Raw genomic sequence first — 20,905 nt, 5'->3', positions numbered from 1 at the left:
TCCCTCCGTTCACAGCACAAACCTGCCCCTGCCTCTCCTTTGCTCACAACCTCACTATGGCTCCCCAGTGCCCTTGGAAGAAAGCCCAGGTTCCTCTCCACGACCTTCAAGGCTCTGCCAGCATCTCTCAGGGACTCTCTACTCACCCTGCATCCTACGACGTTCGCTGAAGGTCCTGTGCTCTCTTGCTTCCCAGCCATTGCACAGGCTGTTCCCTCTGCCTAGAATGCATGCCCCTCCACCAGGAAGCCCTCCTTGGTTGGGGCAGGCGCCCCCTCTGGACTGCCTCAGCCCCTGGGCTCCCCTACACCAGCCTTGCCCACTGTGGGCCATCAGTGAGGATATAGGTGCCTCCCCTCCTGGACTGTGAGCCCCACGAGGGCAGGGCTGGGGCTGTCTCGGTCACCTCTGTGTCCCCAGCACAGGGCTGGGCACAGAGAAAGCCCTTAGGGATTGAGACTTCAAGACATGCTTGGTTCACCTCCACAGCGCATTTTCCTGCCCTCTCAACTATAAACACCTTTCAGCAGATCCCTATCCCGGCCTCACTTCTAAGACAGTAATGTGGTTCTGCCCCAGACCCTGAACTTTTCCCACGGACCACTCAATCTTCACTACCCTTCGTTTCTCATTTGAGTTCCTATCAGCCCCATGAACAAGACGAGGGTTGACTCTACCTGCCCCAAATGGGCAACTGAGACAGTTCTAAGTCTCTTCCTTGCATAGAACCCTCCATGGTTCCCCAGTGCCCGAGAATCAAAGCCCAGCTTGTTCAGTTTGGCCCACAATGTCCTGGTGAACAAGCCCTGCCATCCTATACTGGATGGCCCTCTACTGCTTAAGTCGACCAAGCTCCCACTTCCCTTCTGCTCACAACACCTTGCCTGTCCTTTGTGGAGCCCCCTCTAAGTCCAGCTCTAGGTACCGGCTGGGCCACTCCAGAGTCACAGAGACTGGTTCATGGATGATCACATGACTTATGTGGGCCAATGAGAGTCTGTCTCCAGACTTTCGCCGGAAGTTGGCAATGAAGAACTTTCTGCTGCAGAAACCAAGCTGGAGGAATGAAAGCTTGGAACTGCTGGGGTCATCTTTGCGACCCGGGAGTGCCCACTGGATGAAACTGCCGGAATGGAACTCACACTGAAAAAAGCAGAGGTGAGATGGCCTGCTGCCTGGATCCAGCCATACCTGAAGCCAGATGCCCTTGGACTATTAAATAACATAAGCAAACAGATACATTTTTGCTTAAGGGCAGATGGATTATTAGTCCTAATACAGCATTTCTCTTGCTAAATCTCCACCCACCCCAGCATAGCAGCCACATGGAAACGACCCACAGTTCTCTGAAGATATACCACACACTCCCACTTCCAGGCTTTCGCCCAGGGCATATCCAATACCTGGTCAACTCCTACACGTCCTTCAAAGCCCAACTCCAGCACCAGTTCCCCCAGAGCACCTTCCCCAACCTCCTCTCACTTTCTTTTCTGGGCTCCCCAAAGCAACGGTTTCTTTAGCGTTTGCGTCAGAACCCACGTCCCCCAACACAGGGGCTCCTTGTGTCTGCGTGTCCAGCACTGGGTCTGGCATGGAGTAGGCACCGGTCAATGACTGTTTATTGAATAAATGTACTACCGGAGTAAGAAGTGGTTGAGAGTCCAGTATAACGTGGGTGGGCATGTGAGTGGACGAATGGGGTCCAATATGGGAACTGGGGCCTCGTGGATGAGGCCGATTCTGTCCCGCCCTCCTCCACAGTCATCCTTGACCCTCGCACCCCCGCGGCTCCCATTCTGCAGATGAGAACACCGAGGCTCAGAAAGGAGGACCCACTCGCCCAAGGTCCCACACCTCCTCCTCGTCACACTTGCAGGGGAGGGCAGGGAAGGAAAACCCCGGGGGCAGCGTGGGGGAGGGGGGACTCTCCTAAGTTTATTGGGCGACAGGCTGCAGGTGAGGGGCTGACAGGGGGCGGGGTGTAATAACTTAAAAACCGGAGGTGACAGCGGCAGCTCCTTGAGAGATCTCTGCAGAGGGGAGGGGGTGGGGGGTATTTACACGGATTTGTACAAAGTGCCCCGCGCCAGCCTGGGGCAGGAAGGGGGGTTCGAGCACGAGGGGAGGGGGAGGGGAAGGAATCTGCCTCTCGGACCCCCACTCCCAGCCCTCCTCCCCCCCATTCTCCAGTCTTTAGGCTCAGTTAACTCCTCCGGCCCCTGCCCAAGCCCTAATTCTTGAGCCATCGGGAGGAATGGAAGAGCTTCCTCAGTTTCCCTTTCTGCCCCGGCCCTGCCCCCAGAGTCTCCTCAGGTGCCCCATGGCAGGGCGAGGGGGGACAGGACCTTCTGGAGGCTCCAGGAAGTGCCAGCTCCCCCTGCCAAGCACCCTCGCTCTTCTCTCATGCCCAGCAACCCCGCAGAACAGCCGAGGGGACAATCTTGGCCCCTAAACCGACTTCAGGGAAACTCAGGTGATGACAAAATGAGAATCCCCTCCCTGACCCCAAGGGGAGGGGACGAGGAAGAGGAGGGGGAGGGGACCCGGGGCCGTGGCGGCTCAGAGCTCGAGGTCGTTGGAGATGCGAGTGACCAGGGTGCGGAAGGCCAGGGCGGTGCCCGCCACGCGGCGGAACAGGACCCCCCGCAGGCCCGGCCGGGGCAGCTGGCAGACCTCCACTTCGAAGTGGGACAGGGGCTCGGGCCCGCCCGCACCCCCGTGCAGGCAGGCCAGCAGGAACGGCTGGGGCTGGCGGCAGCGGCAGCGGGCGGCCGCCGTGGCCTGGCGCAGGGCTGCCATCAGGGCCTCGGGCGGGCGCGAGCTGGTCAGCTTCACACTCCAGGGGAATCGGAGCAGCCGGGGGGCGGTTTCCGCTTGATCCCAAGGTAGATGGCAACTGCGGGGGGAGAGAGGACGCTCAAAGGAGAGAAGAGGACGGTAACCCGTCTCCCCGTTTCTCATCCCAGTGACAGTTTCAGCTGGACACGCAGCTGCCCAGCCAGAGACTACATTTCCCAGCCTCCCCTGCGGCCAGGTCTCCCAATTCCAGGATGCGAGCGGAAGGGATGCGCGCAATTCCGCGCACACCGCCTCTTTCAAAAGACACCGCGTGCCCTGGACTCTGTGGCCCCACTCGGCTGCAGCATGAGCCACCCTCTGCTGCGAAGATGACCACAGGGCTCAAAGGGATGGGGATGCAAGACCCCTGGCTCCCTGAGTGACCTAATGGAACAGATTGGCCCTGCCAGCCTGGCCTGGCCACAGGGTGCGGGGAAGAGAGAAATTTACTGCCGTCTGTATGGGGGGGGAGGGGTCTCTGCTCCAGCAGCTGAGCTTGCTTCCTAGGTAATACGTCCTTCTGGTAACAATCACCGCTTTTGGAGGCCCAGCCCTCCCCACTCTAGGGCACAGGCTCTCACCTAGAAGCCGTACTGCCCCCCAACTGGGTATCTGGACATTTCTGGGGCTTTGTGAGTGCCACAATGTCTTGGGATGGGCGCACCCGTGGCATTTATTAGGTTGAAGGGGAGGGATGGGAGATCACGCGCGTTCAGCAGTGCGGGAGGGGGCCCTGCACAACAAGGAAACGTCCCGCCTAAACTACCCACAATGCCCCTCTTCAGCAGCGTCCCACATGGAGTCTTCCGGGTTCAGGAGGGGACTCCACTTCTCAGCTCCAAGGGGCAGCACGTGACTCAGTTCTGGCCAATGAGGACATTCCACATCCACTGTGATTGGTTCAAGGCTGAGCAGATGACCAGGTCTGACCAATCAGAGAACTCCCTGCCCCTGACTACAGGCATTGGTTTAGGGGTGGACATGTGACCCCATTCCAGCCAATGAGAGTGAGTCCTGGGACTTTGTTGAACTTACCGGGGAGGCTGTTTATTCCCACTGGGGTCTCTCCATTGCTACTGTGTCAAAGAAGGCAGGGCTTGGCCAAGGACGGCCCGCCTGCTTTTGTCAATAAAGTTTTATTGGCACATGGCCACACCTATTTTTTTTTCCTATTGAATAGGGCTACCTTTGTGCTGCAATGGCAGAGCTGAAGAGGTGTGACAGCGGCTGTCTGGCCCTCAAAGTCTAAACTATTTCCCACCTAGGGCTGTAGAGATAATGTCTGCCACCTGATGGCCCAGAGGTGCCTGCGACCGCCCTGCCTCATTGGATGAGAGCGGAGGGGAGGCGTGGTGTCAGCAGGGGGAGGGGTCGGTTGTAGATGGAAGAGGCTGAAGTTAAAGACGGTCAAGGGATGGAGCTCAGGGATGCGGGTGGGAATGAGGGGAAATCCTTGGGGATGGGAGCTGCGCTAAGAAGAGCAGAGGAGCGACGGTCACAGGGCATTTCAGGAAGCTGGCCTCGGAGGATGAGGCTCAGGTCCCATCTAAGGGTCTAGGGGAATGGGGGCAGGTGCTGAGACACCTGGCCAGAGGAGGGGTGGGGGCTGGTGTGGTCGCCAGGGGCAGGCACACGACTCACCTTGTGACCTCAGGTCCCCCGATTCTCTCAGGTTCGTCTGCGACCCTAAGGAAGGGGAGGGGGACAGAGTGTCTCATCTGGACATAGGGAGCCCCTCCCCCAACCCACTGCCTCCAGGACTCGGGGCAGCCCCCCTGGCTGAGCCCCGGTCCCTTCCCCCTGGCTGGAGCTGGACCCGGGAGGGCCGGGAATCGGGATCTGAGCTCCCTCTCCCTGCCCAGAAGGGGCGCCCAGTGTGAAATGGTTAGTGCAGGTCAAAGGAAAGAGACGGAAGAATCTGGAAGACGAGAGAGAAAGGGTGGCGGGTGGAGACACACACCTACACACAGAAGGGGCCACACACACACACACACACACACACCCCCCTCTCCTTCAGGCTTTGCTCATATGACACCTTAGGGAGGCCCACCCCATTTAAAACTGCACCCTCCCTCTCCACGCCCCGCGCCCCCTTCCCTGCTCTATTTCTCCCCTTAGGACTTGTCACCACCCGAGAGTCTATACATTTTATTTACTTATTGTCTAATGTCTGGGTCTAGCAGAACGTTGGCTCTGCCTGGGGAAGGACTTTACACATCTTGTTCACGCTCTACTCCAGGGCCCAGGATGGCCCCAGGCACACAGTAGGCGCTCAGTGAGTAACAGCAAACATTTATAAGGCATTTTCCAAGGCAACGTTCTAAGCTCAGTCCATATCTCACCTCGTTTAGTCGGCGCCACAAACCCTATGAGGAAGGTGCTGCTATTACTATCCCCCTTTTACAGAAAAGGAAAGCAAGGCCCAGAGAGCTTGAGTGACTTGCTCAAGGGCACTCAGCAAAGCTGGGGGATGAACCCGGAGTCTGGCTCCAGAGGCCGGACGATTGTTTATCAAATGAGTGAGTCAACGAACCACCAGAGCCCACCTACAGACCCCATCCCCGCTCCCGGAGCCCCCTTCCCCCGATGCCTGCACACACAGATCAGACATGCAGACAGGGAGGCAGAGCCACGAGAGCAGAGGGGGGTTGGGACTTACTGATCTTGGATCCCTGGGGCAGAGAGGCGCCCGAAACACAGCGGTTAGAGTTCTGGCGTTTAGAGGGATCGAGGGTAACCCTGCAGCGTGAGGAGGAGGAGGAGGAAAAGGAGGAGGAGGAGGAGGAGGAGGAGGAGGAGGAGGAGGAGGAGGAGGAGGAGGAGGAGATGTCGGGGCACAGGAGGCGGAGCAGAGACAGGTTAGACCCCATCAGCCCCATCCCGCTCCCGCCCCCACGGCCGGGGAGGCTCACCTTCGCGTCAGTTTCGAGGTCAGCTTGGTGAAGAGGTTGGTGGTGGGGCGGGGCCGCCCGGTGGGCAGGGGCGTGGCCTCGTGGGCCAGCGTGGGAGAGGCGGGGGGACCGTTCTGCACGCCCCCACCTCCCCCGCCCCCTGCCCGCCTGTCCCGGACCTGGCCACCGTGGAAGGTGCTGCGGATGGTGGAGCCGCGAGCCAGGCGGCTCCGCTCCCCTGATGGGGGAGCCAGGCTGTGACTGGAGGGGGAGGCGGGGGGCACCCGTGGGGTACCCGAGCTGTGGGCAGAGAGGGACGAGTCAGGGTGGGGCCTCGAAGAAGGTCAACAAACCCCAACCAAGCTAGAGCTCAGAGACAGGGCTGCCTTGTACAGTTGTCCAGGCTGTGTACTGTACAACCCTAGTATTATTTTACCAACTCTTCTCCCCTCTTAAGTCATCCCTCCTTCAAACTGTCCTTTCTTCAATCTCTACCCTCTCCAAACTCAGCAATAAATAGATTCAGATATATTTTTGCAAGAATCCCTTGCTATTTGCCATCCAAACCTCAGGAGCCAAATCAACTTTGCGAACACTCTGCTATCTCAACTTTCATTATGCAAACTCGGGAAAATGAACAGATGTGAAGGTCAAGAGTACCTATATTCATTATGACAATTTTTCAACAGGTGAAAATAAAGAGTTAGAGACCTTCTTCCTAAATTTCCATTGTCCCAGGACCCCCCTCCAGCCCTTCTGGCCCTCCCAGTCCTGCCAGCAAGGACTAGACCTCCAATTTCTATTATTCCAGGGACCCCAGGACCAGCCTGGATCTCAGAGGGGGAACCCTGACTGTGGCAGATGCCCCCATGTCTCCCTCACAATCCATCCTCCTCGTTTTATTCTTTGTAACCAAACCTCTAAGAGCAGGGCACATGGCCGCCAGCCAGAGACTACACTTCCCAGCCTCCCTTGCAGCTAGGGGTGGTCATGTGACTATGCTCTAGCCAATAGGATACAAGTAGAAGTGCTTTGTACTATTTCTGGGTCAGGCCTCTAAAGAGAAGGCAGTTTGTGCTCCACTCTCTATCCGCCCTTCTTGCTGGTTGGGAAATGGTGGCAACTGGTGCAGCGGCCTTGGACCAGAGCAGGAGCCTCATGCTGAGGTTGGCAGAATCAACCTGGGTCCTTGGAGGACCCTGGCCTCCTACGTCTGGATGCTTAGGTCACAGTGGACTAAAGCTCCATTTTATTTAAGCCACTGTGCCTTGGGGACTCTCCGTTACAGCAGCCGAGCCTATAATCTAACTGGACACTGTCTCCTGACCAGAACTGAAGGCCATGCCTTATCAGCGGTTACAAATACCGATCCCAGAGTCAGTCTCGAATCTTTGCTCCTCATCAGCTGTGTGGCCTTGGACAAGTTACTTAACCCGTCTGTGCCTCATTTCCTCAGCTATAAGATGGAGAAACCTCACAGAGCTGTCAGGGGCATTCAACCAGCTAATATACAGAGGCCTGGCACATGGTTACCGCCTGATGAATGTTAGCTATTATTATTTTTATTTAATAACCACAAAAAAAGCTCTTAGTCATGGAATGCCTACTATGTCCCAGACCGTGTGCCAGGTACAGGACGCACCTGATCTCTACTGGATCCCTCTATTGGGGCCCGGAGGCAGAGAACATCACCCCCGGCTTATGGGGGAGGAAAGAGAGGCTCAGAGACTTGTCGAAGGTCATCTTGCTAACAGAGTGCAGAGGCCAGATTTGGAACTCAGAGCGAGGAGCCACAGAATTCCTGCTATCCATCACTCATCTCCCTGCCCCGCCCAGGAGGAACACCTGCATCCCTTTATGACGTGCTTCCCAGAGTGCACCTTGGCATCCCATCCTACAGCCCCGGGGGAGGGGGGGCAGTTGTGTCATTATCCCTAAGCCCGCCCCCGGCCTGGACTTGAACTGTGATCTGAACTAACTCGTTCTCTTTTTAGGCTCCAGCCGGTCGGCACTGGTTTCCCTCACTTCCCAGCTGAAAGGGACGGAAGGAACTCAGGCAAAGAAGTCTGAAAACCAGCCAACCAGAGGATGCTGGAGCTGTGACATTCTGGGGCTTCTCTCGAGTTCTAAAAACGGATCATTCAAAAAACAACAATCCACTCAGGTTCCCAAGGCTGGTGGGCGGAGGACAGGGCAGGCTGGTTTCCTGGTGTTGGTGACGACTCCATGAAGGGGGGTGTCTGCGAGGGGGCGGACGTGGGTGGACCCTGCCAGGGGCAGGGCACACGCAGACACTCCGCAGTCCCCGCCGGGGCCCCCTCCCCCACTTCTGTCAGCTCAGCCCCAGGGGGCCCTGCTCCCTCCCCCCGCCCCGTCGCGCCCGTCTCCATACCTGTTCTCTTTGCCATTTGGCAACAAGGACGGGCGCTCGGCCCCGGGCCGTTCTGTGCAAACGTAGGTGTTTCTGCGGGTCATCATGCTGGGGGGCAGGTTGTTCTGTGGGAGACACGGCCAGGAGGGGGGTGAGGCGGGGCAGGCACAGCCCTTAACGCACCCCTTTTCCGTTCTTTGGCCTCCATCCTTATGAAGGAGGTAGAGGCCTGTGTGTGGACCGAGGGGGAGCCGGCGATGGTTCACGCCGGGCCATCCGGAGGTTACTGGGCCATGCCAGCAACGCAGGCTGAGCCACGGGAGCCGAGAGGAGGCGGTCGGGCAGGATTCCCAGGCGGCAGCCTTGTCTCCCTCACTTCTCCCAGCTCCCCCACCTGGGAACAGTCCAGCCACGTCAAGCTTTCTTGAACATCCTTCATGCCACATTTTGCCTCTGTGCTCAGCCCCGGGCTGTCTCATCTGCTAGTTACACCTCCTGACTCACGCCTGTGTGTGTGCAGGTGTCTGTTCCTAACACACCCCACCCTCGGCCCCAGGCTGACTCAGGGGCCTCCTGGGGGCCCCTCCGCGACAGCCTTCCTCCCTCCGTATTGTCAGAGTCTGTTCGCATATATGTCCCACCCGGACTGGGCACCGTCTCTGAGGACAGAGGACACCACGCCAGGATTATGTCGCCTCATACATATGCTGGTTAACGATTCCTCTTTTTCTGTCCTCTGCAAGTGTGTCTAAGATCAGTATTATTCCTTCTTTCCGTGTTTCCAAGAATTCCACCAGTTAGCGCTATCTGGGTCTGGAATTTTCCTTCTGGGAAAGTTTGAAATCATGGATGCAATTTAACAAGAACCTAAGACTCTTCAGGTTTTCTATTTCTTCTCACGTCAGTTTCGGTAAATTGTGTTTTTAAACATATCTGTCCATTTCATCGAAATCGTCAAATTTACTGGTATGAGGTTGTTCCTAATAGCTTCTCACTTGTTTTTTAAAGATTTTTTTTTTCTCCTTTTTCTCCCCAAAGCACCCTGGTACATAGTTGTATATTCTTCGTTGTGGGTCCTTCTAGTTGTGGCATGTGGGACGCTGCCTCAGCGTGGTTTGATGAGCAGTGCCATGTCCGCGCCCAGGATGCGAACCAACGAAACACTGGGCCGCCTGCAGCGGAGCGCACGAACTTAACCACTCAGCCACGGGGCCAGCCCTCTCACTCGTTTTTTTATGTTGGAACATAGTTCTCGTTTTCATTTCTGATATGAGTAATTCGCGTTTACTGTCTTTTTTTCTTAACCAGTTTTGCTAGGGGTCCGCTGATCTTACTCATCTTCTCAAGAGCCAGCTTTCGGCTTCGTTCATTTTCTCTAGTGTACATCTGTTTTCTCCTTTATTGACTTGTTATTTCCTTCCTTGGACTTCTTTTGGAGCTAATTTGCGGTTCCTTTTCTAGTTTCTGAAGGTGTGGGTTTCTTGTAGCCATAACAATAGCTCTCATTCGTTGAGCGCTTACTGAGCCCGACACTGGGTGAAGTACTTTCCGTACAAGATCTTACAAGAGGTTCACAACAATCCAAGTTCTCTGATGAGCCCATTTCACAGGGAGGAATGCTGAAGCTCAGAGAGGTGCAGTCACTTGCTCAAGGTCACACAGCTCATCAGTCTAATTCAAACTCTGGTCCGTGTGGCTGCAGAGTCCTGACCACTTTCCTGCATTGTGCCTGCACCCTCGTCTCCCAATGTTAAGGCTCCTTTGGTTCCTTCAAACCTCCCATTCTAGGGAGCTCCAGAAGCAGGAAAGCCAAATATTACATCCCTCAGACTCCTCTGAAGCTCGAGGTCTGTATATGAATGGGTCCTGCCAATCTTGGCACTCACAAAGATCTGGAAGGTGGAAATGGGGTGGCAGCCACCTTCCCATCCCCTCTGACTTCCGCTCATACAGGCAAGGTCATGAGCTGAGGGTCTTTGCTTCAGCGGGGCCCCAGGGCCCCTTCTCCAGACCTCTGGGCATCAAGGGGCCCTTCTGGCGGAGGATGGAGTCTGAGTCTTGACTGTAGCCTGGACCGTGTGTTCTTGAACTCCACAGCGCTAGAGGCATCCTCCGAGGTGGCAGCTCCCCGGGTGGGTCGGTTCTGCTGTGTCGATGTGTCATTCCTGTGGGTCTCGTCCACTGTCGGCTCCTCCAGCGCGTCCCACAATTTTGTCAGCACCTGACTCCCCGTATTAACTCCTTCCTCCCTAAAGCCACTACAGTCCTCCTTTCTGACACGGAATGCTGACTCGTGCCCCAGCATCAAGCAGAAGGTCAGGACCCAGACAGCCTCCATAAGTGTTTGTTGAATGAGTGAGTGAACCGCTAGACCAAGCGGTCCTGTGTGCTGGTCTAGGGAACAGGACAGGAAACAGCAGGTGTGAAAAAGGAACCGGGAGGCCCCCTGGCCCGGCCCCCGAGCTCCGGCCACTCACAGGGGTGCTCGTGCTGTCCTTCCGCCGCTCCGGGATCTCTGCCTTGTTAGGGTTGTGAGCACTGCTGACCATCGGGCTGGAGGGGGGCAGCCCGCGGCTCCCGCTGCCCGCCGCACTGCAGCTCGCCTTCCGGCCCGGCAGACGCTCCTCTTTCAGCTCCGTCTCCCCCGTGCTGGTTGGGCTGCGCTTGGGGTGCAGGGGGGCGGGGGATGGGCCACCTGGGGGAGGGAGGGGACAGTGAGGGCTGATATCAACTGGAACAGCCAGAAGCTACTCTGGGTGATCCTTGGGACCTCGGAATTCCTCGCCCAGGCTCTGAGCTCTGCATAGGCCATTCTGACAATATCCGTCCCAATGACACACGCACAGCTACTGACCCAGAAACTCCACATAGATGACAAGATGCACAGACAGGTTACTCATTGCATCATCCTTTTCTTTCAGGCCAAAAGACTGGGCACAGCCTAAATGCCCTTTAACGGGGGAATGGCCAAACAAGTCAAGATATTTCCACCCGATGGAATACTACGCAGCCATAAAGAAGAACAAGGTGGGTTCTTACGTACCAAAATGGAATGATCTTTAGGCTAAACTATAAATCAGAAAAGGCAAGGCATGAGGCCTACAGTGTGTTGTCACTTGTACAAAAAGGGGGAAAGTTTGTATCTATATCTATCTGTATCTACTTGTTTATATATGAATGCCTCTGACAGACTATCATTTGTATTAAAAGTGGAGAATATTATCTTCATATTAATATATGAACAAGGCATTTATCTATCTTTATATGTCTCTTTTCTTTCTCTCTTTCTCCTTCTTTTCACATCTATCTCTTTATATGTTTAGGTACAAATAAAATCTCTCCAAAAGAATTCATATGAAGCTGGTAACAGTGGCTGCCCCCAAGACAAGCTGGGGGCCAGGAGAAATGTGTAGGATGGACGCTTTTTTACCGTCTACCTTCTTCCTCCCATCGAATTTTAAGGATATGACTGTATTAGTTTCAAAACCAAATCTGGTCCTTTAGAATGTTTTGGGAATTTATGGTCTTAGAACAGGGGGTAAATGTGTAGAACTTCAGACAGTCAGAACTTCCATGTGTCAAATTCTCAGGAAACTTCATGTTTGAAAGTTCCAGAACCACAGTAAGCTGAGAGCTCTACAATGACTGACAGGGGGCCATCAACAGTCCCTCACCCCAGAATGCCTGCAACCCAGACAGTCTCTGTGTGGAGGTTTAAAAGGTTACCACGTTCTAACCATGGGATGTTGGAGTCACAAGCTTCTTAGGGACTTTCTGGGCCAATCTTTTTTTTTTTTTTTTTTTTGGTAAGGAAGATTGGCCCTGAGCGAATCTTCCTCTAATTTGTATGTGGGATGCCACCACATCATGGCTTGATGAGCGGTGTGAGATCTGTGCCCAGGATCCAAACCTTCGAACCCTGGGCTGCCAAAGTGGAGCGCACAAACTTAACCACTACGCCACTGGGCCAGCACCCTAGTCTTGCTCTTTCATAGGTGGGGAAAGAGTAATGGCTTGACCATCCAGAAGCCCACACTTCCTGCTTAGGGCGGATGCTGAGCATCCTTGACACCCTCTCCCCCTGCTGGCACCCACCCCCGAGGACAGAACTTTGCCCCTGCAGAGAAGTGGGGCTGCATCAACAATGGAGAGTCGGAAACACCCGGGCAGTTCCTTCAACTGTTTACAGAGTTATCACGTGACCCAGCACTTCCACTCCCAGGTAAATGCCGGAGAGAAACGAACACATCCACCCACACAAAAACCTGCACACGAATGTTCACAGCAGCCGTGGTGGAAACAACCCGAATGTCCACCAGCTGATGACAGAGACACAAAACGTGGTACCTGCACGCAGAGGAATATTACGCGGCCATTAAAAGGGATGAAGCCCTGATCCAGGCTACCACGTGGACAGACTCTGAAAACATTATCCTAAGCAAAGGAAGCCAGACCCCAAAGGCCAGAGACCGTATGACTCTGTTTACACGAAATGTCCAGAACAGGGAAAGAGAGAGAGACAGAAAATAGATTAGGAGTTGTCAGGGGCTGGGGGTTGGGGTGGATGGGGGATTGGAGGCTGATGGCTAAGGGTTCTGGAGTTTCTGTCTGGGCTAACGAGAACGTTCTAAAGTTGACTGTGGTGATGGAGCACCCCCCCGTAAATGTACTAACACCACTGAGCTGTGCACTTTAAACGGGTGAATTGCATGCTATGTGAATTAGGTCTCGATAGAGCTGCTAAAAGAAATAATGGGGAAGATGAACATTTGATGAGGGTGTAGGGAAGAGAACTCTTGGAAGTTTCTGTGCCTGATTTGTGGGATTGGTGGTGGCATCTACTTATTTTCTGCAGAGGAGACACCTGTCAGTTGTAGAATGTGGGGTATAATCAGGTGTCTGCACAGCCCTTTTCTACTAGTAAGGGCCTCCCTTCATCTCAGTGTGGAGGAGAGGCCAGAGGGCAGGCTCTCAGCAGCCACTTTGTACAATGTGTCCTCCTGCGTCCTAGTCAATATGGATTAATCTCAACTGGACCCTGATATCAGAGCTCCATCCCTGACAAGTGGATCAAAGAGATTCCAGCTCCCATTTGGGCTGGTCTCTAAAACCAACATGTAAGGAGCTGGCAAAAGGATTCGGTGAGATAAGTAAAAAAGAAAGGGAAATCCAGACAGGCAGAGAGGAAGCAAGACACACAGAGTGTTTGCTCTGCATCTGGCTGCTTTTCCAGTTTCTAATCCCTTCCTGAGCTGGCCGCCTCCAAGTTCCACACAATGTCCCTGCGCCTTTATAAGAAATTTGTCCCTTCCCTGTAGTCGGCTTGAGCAGGTTTCTGTCGCTTGCAGCCAGAGAACCCTGACGTGACACGGGTCTGAGGCCTCGGGGCCAGAGATGGCGTGTGCGGGTGCAGGCCGATACTCACAGAAGTCGCTGTGCCTGCGCTGGCGGTGGTAGGTGGAGGACGAACTCCGCTGCCCTTTGCTGTGGCTGGTGCCTTTGCTGGAGCTTGTTCCATTGGTGGTGTCGCTGGGCGCCCGCACCCGTGCCAGGGCCAGCCCCGGGGTGCCCCGGTCCCCACCCTCCTGCAGGAAGATGACAGACGAGGAGCCTCAGACCCTGTCCCCGACATCCCTCCACCCCAGGCATCGAGCCTCCCCAATGCCCCCGGCGCCTTCTGACCTCAGTCTTCCTGCCCAGCAGGAGGTAGGTGGCAGTCACTTCGTTGTACTTCTGGCTCGTCAAGGCCTCTTTGATTTCTTCCCGCGTGTAGCCCATACCCACCATCACCTCTGGGAGAGAGGGACGGAGAGGAAGTTCAGTCTCCCCAGACGCTTCCCTTCCACTCGTTTCTGCACCACACAGCGACGCCAGCTCTTTGGCGTCTGTAGTATCCAGGCTCCCTTCGGCCAGCAGCACCCTGATTTTCCTTGGAAAAACATTCCTTCCCTGCTCCCATCACCTGGCTGACTCTTGCCTGTTCCAAACCCCAAGGGCAGGCATATAACCTGGGTCTGGCCAATCAGAGTGTTCCATCCCCAAGGCCACACTGATTGGTTCAGGGCAGGAATAGGACCCAGGTCTGGCCAATCAGAGTGTTCCATCCCCAAAGCCACACTGATTGGTTCAGGGCAGGCATATAACCCAGGTCTGGCCAATTAGAATGCTCCATCCCCAAAGGCACACTGATTGGTCCACGGCAGGCATATGACCCAGGTCTGGCCAATCAGAGTGTTTCATCCCCAAGGCCAAACTTATTGGTTCAGGGATAGCCAATGGGCACCAGCCTAGGGCTTCTATTAGAACATAAGGAAAGTGGCCTCTCTTCCTGATGGGGTGTCCAGGCCACTAGGATATGCTGTTGCCAGCTTGCTCCAGGGAGAGCTGCCTGGGAAAGAAGCCACCACTGAGAAGATTCCCAACCACTGCCTCTGAGCACCTGGATCCAGCTGTGCCTGAAGGCTGGCCTACCCTGGCCTTTTTAGTTCTGAGAATAACATCACTATTAGATTAAACCACATGAAACTGCTGGTATTGACTATTTTGGACCTATAAAAATGGCAATTTCATGTGATTCAACTTATTATTATTACCTAGTTCAAGCCAGAATGGCTTGGGTTTTGTTACTTGCAGCCATGAAAGTCCTGATCAATGCAGCCAGCTTTGATGGTGGCCTCCGTCCCCTCCGCAGTAGTAGGGAGGGTGACTGGATGGTTCCTAAGGGGCACTTCCAGGGCTAATGAATGTCTCAGGGGTCAAGAGTTCAAGGTTCCAGGCTGGAGGATCGGGACCAAAAGTGTGGTGGGCAAGGCACATGTCAAGCTGAGGCTCTCCCCCAAATGTGCAGATTACTGACGACCTGTGCACAAATTCTTCTAGAAACAATCTATGATTTCTTTTTGCATCTTAATAATCAAAGCTAACACATCAGCACTTATCACACGCCTAATATAAGCACTTTACGTAGATGAACTCATTTAATATTCATAACAACCCTACAAGATACGTTCCACAATGATCCCATTTTATAGATGAGGAAATAGAAGCACAGAGAGAGGAAGAAACTTGCCCAGGGTCACACAGCTAGAAAGTAGCAGCACAGGAATTGGAGCCCAGATGCCTCTGCTCTCCCTAATTGCCTTGCAAACTCTTCCGATGCCCTAACCCAAGGCGTAGGTATTGGGGAGACCCTACCCCTGGCTCCCTGGCGCCCCCCACCCGACCCTCACCGATTCGCTTGGTGTCCCCAAAGTCCTCCTCAGGCTCCGTGTATGGCTTCAACTCCTCACCCTCATAGCCGATGTTGATCCATTTGTCTTTCATGATTTGCTGAAGGAACCGGGAGCAGGACAGGGCAGAAGACAGATGTCAGAAGAAATCGAAAAAAATACAGCTCCCCACCTCCCACGTGGGCCCCCAAGGGGGGCTATCGGCCCTGTCGCCCACCTCCAGCGCCTGACATCCAGAACCGAGGGCTTCCTGAGCGAGCACCTCCACCCCCGCCCCCTCCCGGAGCCTCCTGATGTCACCCTCCCACGTGCGCGTCATCTGGGGCCCCCGGCACCCTGCAATCACCTTAGGAGCTCATTAGTTAATTACTGGCACGGCGGCGAGTGGGCGAGGCTGGGGGGGGGTTGGTGACAGGACGGGCCTGGGAGGCTTGTCTCGGGCAGCCCGTCCCCCTGCACCTGCCAGGCAGGTGGGCGCAGGCCAGGCAGAGCGCGGGCCGCGGGCTCACCTCGAGAGTGCAGCGTTTAGCTGGGTTCAGCACCAAAAATCTTCGCAGGATGCTCTCACAGTCTGTCGACATGTAGAAAGGGACCCGGTACTTCCCTCTGAGGACCCGCTCCCGCAGCTCCTGCGGGGACGGCGTTACTGGGGGCGGGGCCCGCCACTCTCACACATGCGCGCACACGCACGCACTCGGCTTTGTCTCAACCTCCCCCAGAAGCGACAGCAGCTCCGAGGCCCAGCATCCCACCTCTCCCCTGACCTCAGCTCCCCGTCTGTAAAATGGGAATGTGGTATTAGATGCAGCAATTAAAAAAAGTTCTTTTTCATGGGGCCCGGTGGCGCAGCGGTTAAGTGCGCACGTTCCGCTTCTCGGAGGCCCGGGGTTCGCCGGTTCGGATCCCGGTTGTGGACATGGCACCGCTTGGCAAGCCATGCTATGGTAGGCGTCCCACATATAAAGTAGAGGAAGATGGGCATGGATGTTAGCTCAGGGCCAATCTTCCTCAGCAAAAAGAGAGGACGACTGGCAGTAGTTAAGCTCAGGGCTAATGTTCCTCAAAAAAAACAAAAAAACAAAAAAAAATCCTTTTCAAGCTCCATAATTTAACCTCCAGTGAAAGTGACTTCTGAAAGCCAGATCAGAGGGGAGGTAGGCAGGTGAGGCGGCCTGTGGAGCCTCAGTGTCCTTATCTGTAAACAGGGACCACATGCCCACTTCCAGGGTGGAACGTGAGCGAGTCTGTAGAAATAAATGCTGGCACAGGTCAGGCCCGGAGCAAGTGCCACTGAAACATCAGGTTTACAAAAGAGGAGGAGAGAGGGGGATTCTGGACACCCTCCTCCCACCCTCGGGGCCTCCTCCCAGCCCCCCAGACACGCCTGGCTTTAAAAGGGCAGCCCTAGCAATGTCAAAGAACAGGCATTGATTTTTATGCTTTTTTTTAAGGGCCTTTTTTTTTTTTTTGAGGAAGATTAGCCCTGAGCTAACATCTGCCAATCCTCCTCTTTTTGCTGAGGAAGACTGGCCCTGAGCTAACATCCGTGCCCATCTTCCTCTACTTTATACGTGGGGCGCCTATCACAGCATGGCTTGACAAGCGGTGCCACGTCCGCACTCGAGATCCGAACCGGTGAACCCCGGGCCACTGAAGTAGAACATGCGAACTTAACTGCTGCGCCACTGGGCTGGCCCCTTAAGGGCCTTGTATGAGGGGCCCGGCCTCAGCTGTGAAAGACAGAATAAACTCTGTGCTCCATGGCATGGCAGACCAGGGAGACCCCTTCCATCCCTGAAAGAAGGACTGAGGGAGACAGAAAAAGGAGCAAGGGGGTGAACGGGGAGACGGGGGTCTCTGGGGCAGAGCCCTCTGTGGGGACGCGGCTGGGAGCTACGTTCTGGGGCCTTGTCCTAGAAGAGCTGGGAGAGGCACGTGCCTGAGGAGCTCCGGGGTCTGCCGCCCATCACAGCCCGAGGGGTCGTGACTATTTAATAAGGACATGTGTCACTTTCAGAGCACGTCCCCGGGCCTGGCTTTATGCGCATGACATCTGTGTTCACAGGGGCGCTGTGAAGCAGGGCGGGGATACCCATTTTCCAGACGAGAAAACTGAGGCCGAGAGAGGTTAAGTCACTCGTCCTGGATTTGAACCCAGGCGGTCGGGCCCTGGAGCCGGGGCTGTGTAACCACTGTGCCACCCGCCACTTGTCACAATGGTGAGCAGCAGCCAGGTCCCTGTGACGGGCTTTCCACGCCCAGTCTGGCTGTAAGTGGCTCTCGATGTCCCCATCTGTAGGCGGGGAAACTGAGACTCACAAAGGGGTTTGTCCAAGGTCACTGAGCTAGGTAATGACAGTGCCAGGAGCTGTCCCCAGCTGTGTCTCTCCCTCGCTCAGCAAGCGCTGGGGTGCCTGGTGGGGGAACCAGGACAGCAGGAGGTGACACCGGCCTGGCCCTTTGAAAAGCCCCCATGGCTTCGTGCTGGGCGCTCTGACGGATTATTCTGTGACAGCGCATGCTCTGCACGCCCGGCCCCAGCGAGGCCTCGAATGCCGCTGAGAGGCTGGTACCTTACAGTCCTCACCGAACAGAGCGGGAGACTGAGGCTCAAAGGGGTGGATGCTCGGCCGAGGCCACTGTCAAGAGGGGAATCCCTCCTCGCCATCGCTCGGGTCTCTGCACAGACGGTCTGTCCTCAGCAAGGACTTCCCTGACCTCCTGGGGGCTCCTCACAGGCCACGTGGAGCAGGACCGGGCACTCCCGCTGCGAGGTCCCGCCCGGAGCGCACCAAGAGTCCCGACCACAAGGAACCACGGAGCACCCCTCGCTGAGGGAGACAACTGGCCGACCTCGCCAACAACGCCACGTCCCGAGTGCCCAAGGAAGGCGGAGGGACTGTCCCAGATGACAGGACGACTGAGCCGCAACACAGGGGCCTGAGTGGATGCCGGAGCCGGAGGAAAAACAGCTACCACGGAGATTCTTGGGCCAACGGACGACATCTGAGTATGGACCGGGGGTTGGAGGCCAGGACGGTGTCCACGCCAGAGCTCCTGAGCGCCACCGCCTCGGGAGGGACCTGCCGCATGCAGCCCTTAGGCATAAAGGACACTTTGTGTGTGACTTGCTCCTGAATGTTCCATCAGTATGAAGATGCCAACAATACCACACGCATCTCCAGTCAGATACGACCGACATGGCCAGGGGCTAGCCATCAGCGCGTCCCCTCAAGGGCACCACGTCCGCCTGTCCTCATCCTGCAACTTTTTTGTAGACTGGCAATGCTCCCGAAAAAAAGTTCAAAGGAAAGAAAAGCAAAATACACAACACCACAACTCACCCCCCACTTCCCACTCCCATTTTCTCCCTGATCGCACTGGCCAGCTTTTGACATAATATATATCTCGCTTGTTTCTCTAGTTTTCTGGCCGACTCTGCCGCTGGCGTGTCGGTCCACGAGGGCAGGAATCTTTCCTTGTTTTAAGCGCACAATTCACTGGTTTTCAGTCTATTCACGGAGTTGGGCGACCATCACCACCATCGATTTTAGAACACGTTCATCGCCCCAAAAGAAACCCTGAACTCCACCTCCCTCTAGACCAGGGCCACCACTGATCTGCTTCTGTCACTCAGGATGTGCCTCTTCTGGACGTTTCATATGAATGGAATCCTATAACAGGTGGCCTTTGGTGACTGGCTCTTCCCACAGAGCATGTTTTCAAAGTTTGGCCACAGAGCAGCCTGTATGAAGGCGCGAATTTTTTTTTTTCCCTTGAGGAAGATTAGCCCTGAGCTAACATCTGCTGCCAAGCCTCCTCTTTTTGCTGAGGAAGACTGGCCCTGAGCTAACATCCGTGCCCATCTTCCTCTACTTTATATGTGGGACGCCTGCCACAGCATGGCTTGCCAAGTGGTGCCATATCCGCATGCGGGATCTGAACCGGTAAACCCTGGGCCGCCGAGAAGCAGAACGTGTGCACTTAACCGCTGTGCCACCGGGCTGCCCCGAGGGCAGGAACTTTTGCCTCTCTGGTTCCACTGTGTTTGCAAAACCTAAAACAGAGCCTGGCCCATCGACGGAGGGCGAAAAATACGGATGAGTGAAGGAGTGAGTGAGCCAGGATTCGAGCTCAGTTCTACCACCTGCAAAACATGTGCCCCGTGGACCAGCCTGACACAGCACGGTCCACTCGGGCTGCCCCATGGCCAAGAGAACCTGGGTCCTGCCTGACCCCCGCCTGGCCATGTGACCTCAGGCCAGCCCCGCCTCTCTGGCCGTCTGCCGAGGACGTGTATGGGGGATGGGGGCCCGGAGAGACCCTCCCCAGGAGAGCAAGACCCCCACGCCAGCCGCGCCCAGCACCTTGAGGTTGTGCCCGTCGAAGGGCAGGGAGCCGCTGACAAGGGTGTACAGGATGACGCCCAGGCTCCAGATGTCCACCTCCGGCCCGTCGTACTTCTTGCCCTGGAACAGCTCGGGGGCGGCATACGGGGGGCTCCCGCAGAACGTGTCCAGCTTCGAGCCCAGCGTGAACTCGTTGCTGAAGCCGAAGTCGGCGATCTTGATGTTGGCCTCGGCGTCCAGCAAGAGGTTCTCAGCCTGGGAGGAAGGGAGATGGCCAAGGCGGGGGGGGGGGGCGGTGTGGACGGGTGCACGGGGTCCTCAGCCAGGCCCCCTGGACCAACTGTGGCCCTGTCCCTACTCTGTGTGACCCTGCGCAGTGGCCTTATCCCCTAGGCCTCGGGTTCCTCATCCACAGAATGGGGACAATCACGTCCCTATGTCACAGGGCTCTCTGAGAATTAAGCGAGTTAATCCACATAACAGGCCTAGAGCAGTTCATACCCAGTAAGCGCTATATAACATTAGCTACTACGATCCCACGTGGTCTGCAGAGCTGGGGGTCCCCAGGCAATCTCCTGCCCCTCTCTGCGCCTCAGTTTACCCAGAAGAAGAGACAAAAAGAGGACTCTTCAAGACCTATAACAATGAAAACGGGAATTTAATCTAATATTTATTGTGCACCTACTATGCGCTGGGCTGAGCGGACTATCATTTATAAGAGTGGCTGCATAATGTAGGGTTAAGAACACAGATTCTGGAAGAATCCTGGCTCCACCACTCACTCGCCGTGTGACTTTTCGTAGGTTACCAGACCTCTCTGTGCCTCAGTTTCCCGATATGTAAACTGAGGGTCATTGCGGCACCTGCCTCATTGGCGGTCATGGGGTTAAGCGTGAAGGGCCCACCGCAGCGAGGGGGACATAGTCAGCACTCAATAAATGCTTCCTTTCATGATAAGGTGTGGTCTGTTTTTAGCGGCACTTGTTCTAGTAACTGTCATTTCACAGGTGAGGAACCCAGGGCTCAGGGAGGCCACCTCGCGCCTACCACGAGAAAGAGGCAGAGCTGGAATCCAAAAGAGGATGGAGCGTGAAGGCGGCTCCAGCACCTGCCTCTTCCAGCTTTCTGACTGCAGATCGGGGCACATCCCCGCCCTCGAAATGTCGCCCGCGTCTGGCCCATGCCACGTGGCCCTTCCCTAGCCAGGCCGCCCGAATCTCTGGGCCT

The 20,905-nt window shown here is 55.6% G+C and overlaps 1 protein-coding gene across 2 annotated transcripts in view; it reads right to left on the bottom strand.

Moving 5' to 3' along the window:
- Positions 1 to 1,594: 1,594 nt before the first annotated feature.
- The window catches only part of MARK4 (microtubule affinity regulating kinase 4), a 30,175-nt gene continuing 10,864 nt past the window's right edge, over positions 1,595 to 20,905 (bottom strand). The window contains exons 8-18 of one of the 2 annotated variants that reach the window (XM_044759093.2): positions 19,697 to 19,933; positions 15,839 to 15,958; positions 15,330 to 15,429; positions 13,783 to 13,892; positions 13,526 to 13,685; positions 10,578 to 10,795; positions 8,122 to 8,225; positions 5,751 to 6,029; positions 5,498 to 5,577; positions 4,480 to 4,524; positions 1,595 to 2,896 (exon numbers count right to left, since the gene is read on the bottom strand). In XM_044759093.2, the coding sequence (XP_044615028.1) occupies positions 2,832 to 2,896; positions 4,480 to 4,524; positions 5,498 to 5,577; positions 5,751 to 6,029; positions 8,122 to 8,225; positions 10,578 to 10,795; positions 13,526 to 13,685; positions 13,783 to 13,892; positions 15,330 to 15,429; positions 15,839 to 15,958; positions 19,697 to 19,933 (1,518 nt within the window). In that variant the 3' untranslated portion in view covers positions 1,595 to 2,831. The remainder of the gene's footprint in view (positions 2,897 to 4,479; positions 4,525 to 5,497; positions 5,578 to 5,750; positions 6,030 to 8,121; positions 8,226 to 10,577; positions 10,796 to 13,525; positions 13,686 to 13,782; positions 13,893 to 15,329; positions 15,430 to 15,838; positions 15,959 to 19,696; positions 19,934 to 20,905) is intronic. The other variant, XM_044759091.2, reaches the window with a different exon arrangement.

Source organism: Equus asinus, chromosome 26, assembly GCF_041296235.1.
Source record: "Equus asinus isolate D_3611 breed Donkey chromosome 26, EquAss-T2T_v2, whole genome shotgun sequence".
NCBI lineage: Eukaryota > Metazoa > Chordata > Mammalia > Perissodactyla > Equidae > Equus > Equus asinus.
The sequence above is the reverse complement of the archived record's forward strand: the minus strand, read 5'-3'. Positions and strand labels throughout refer to the sequence as shown.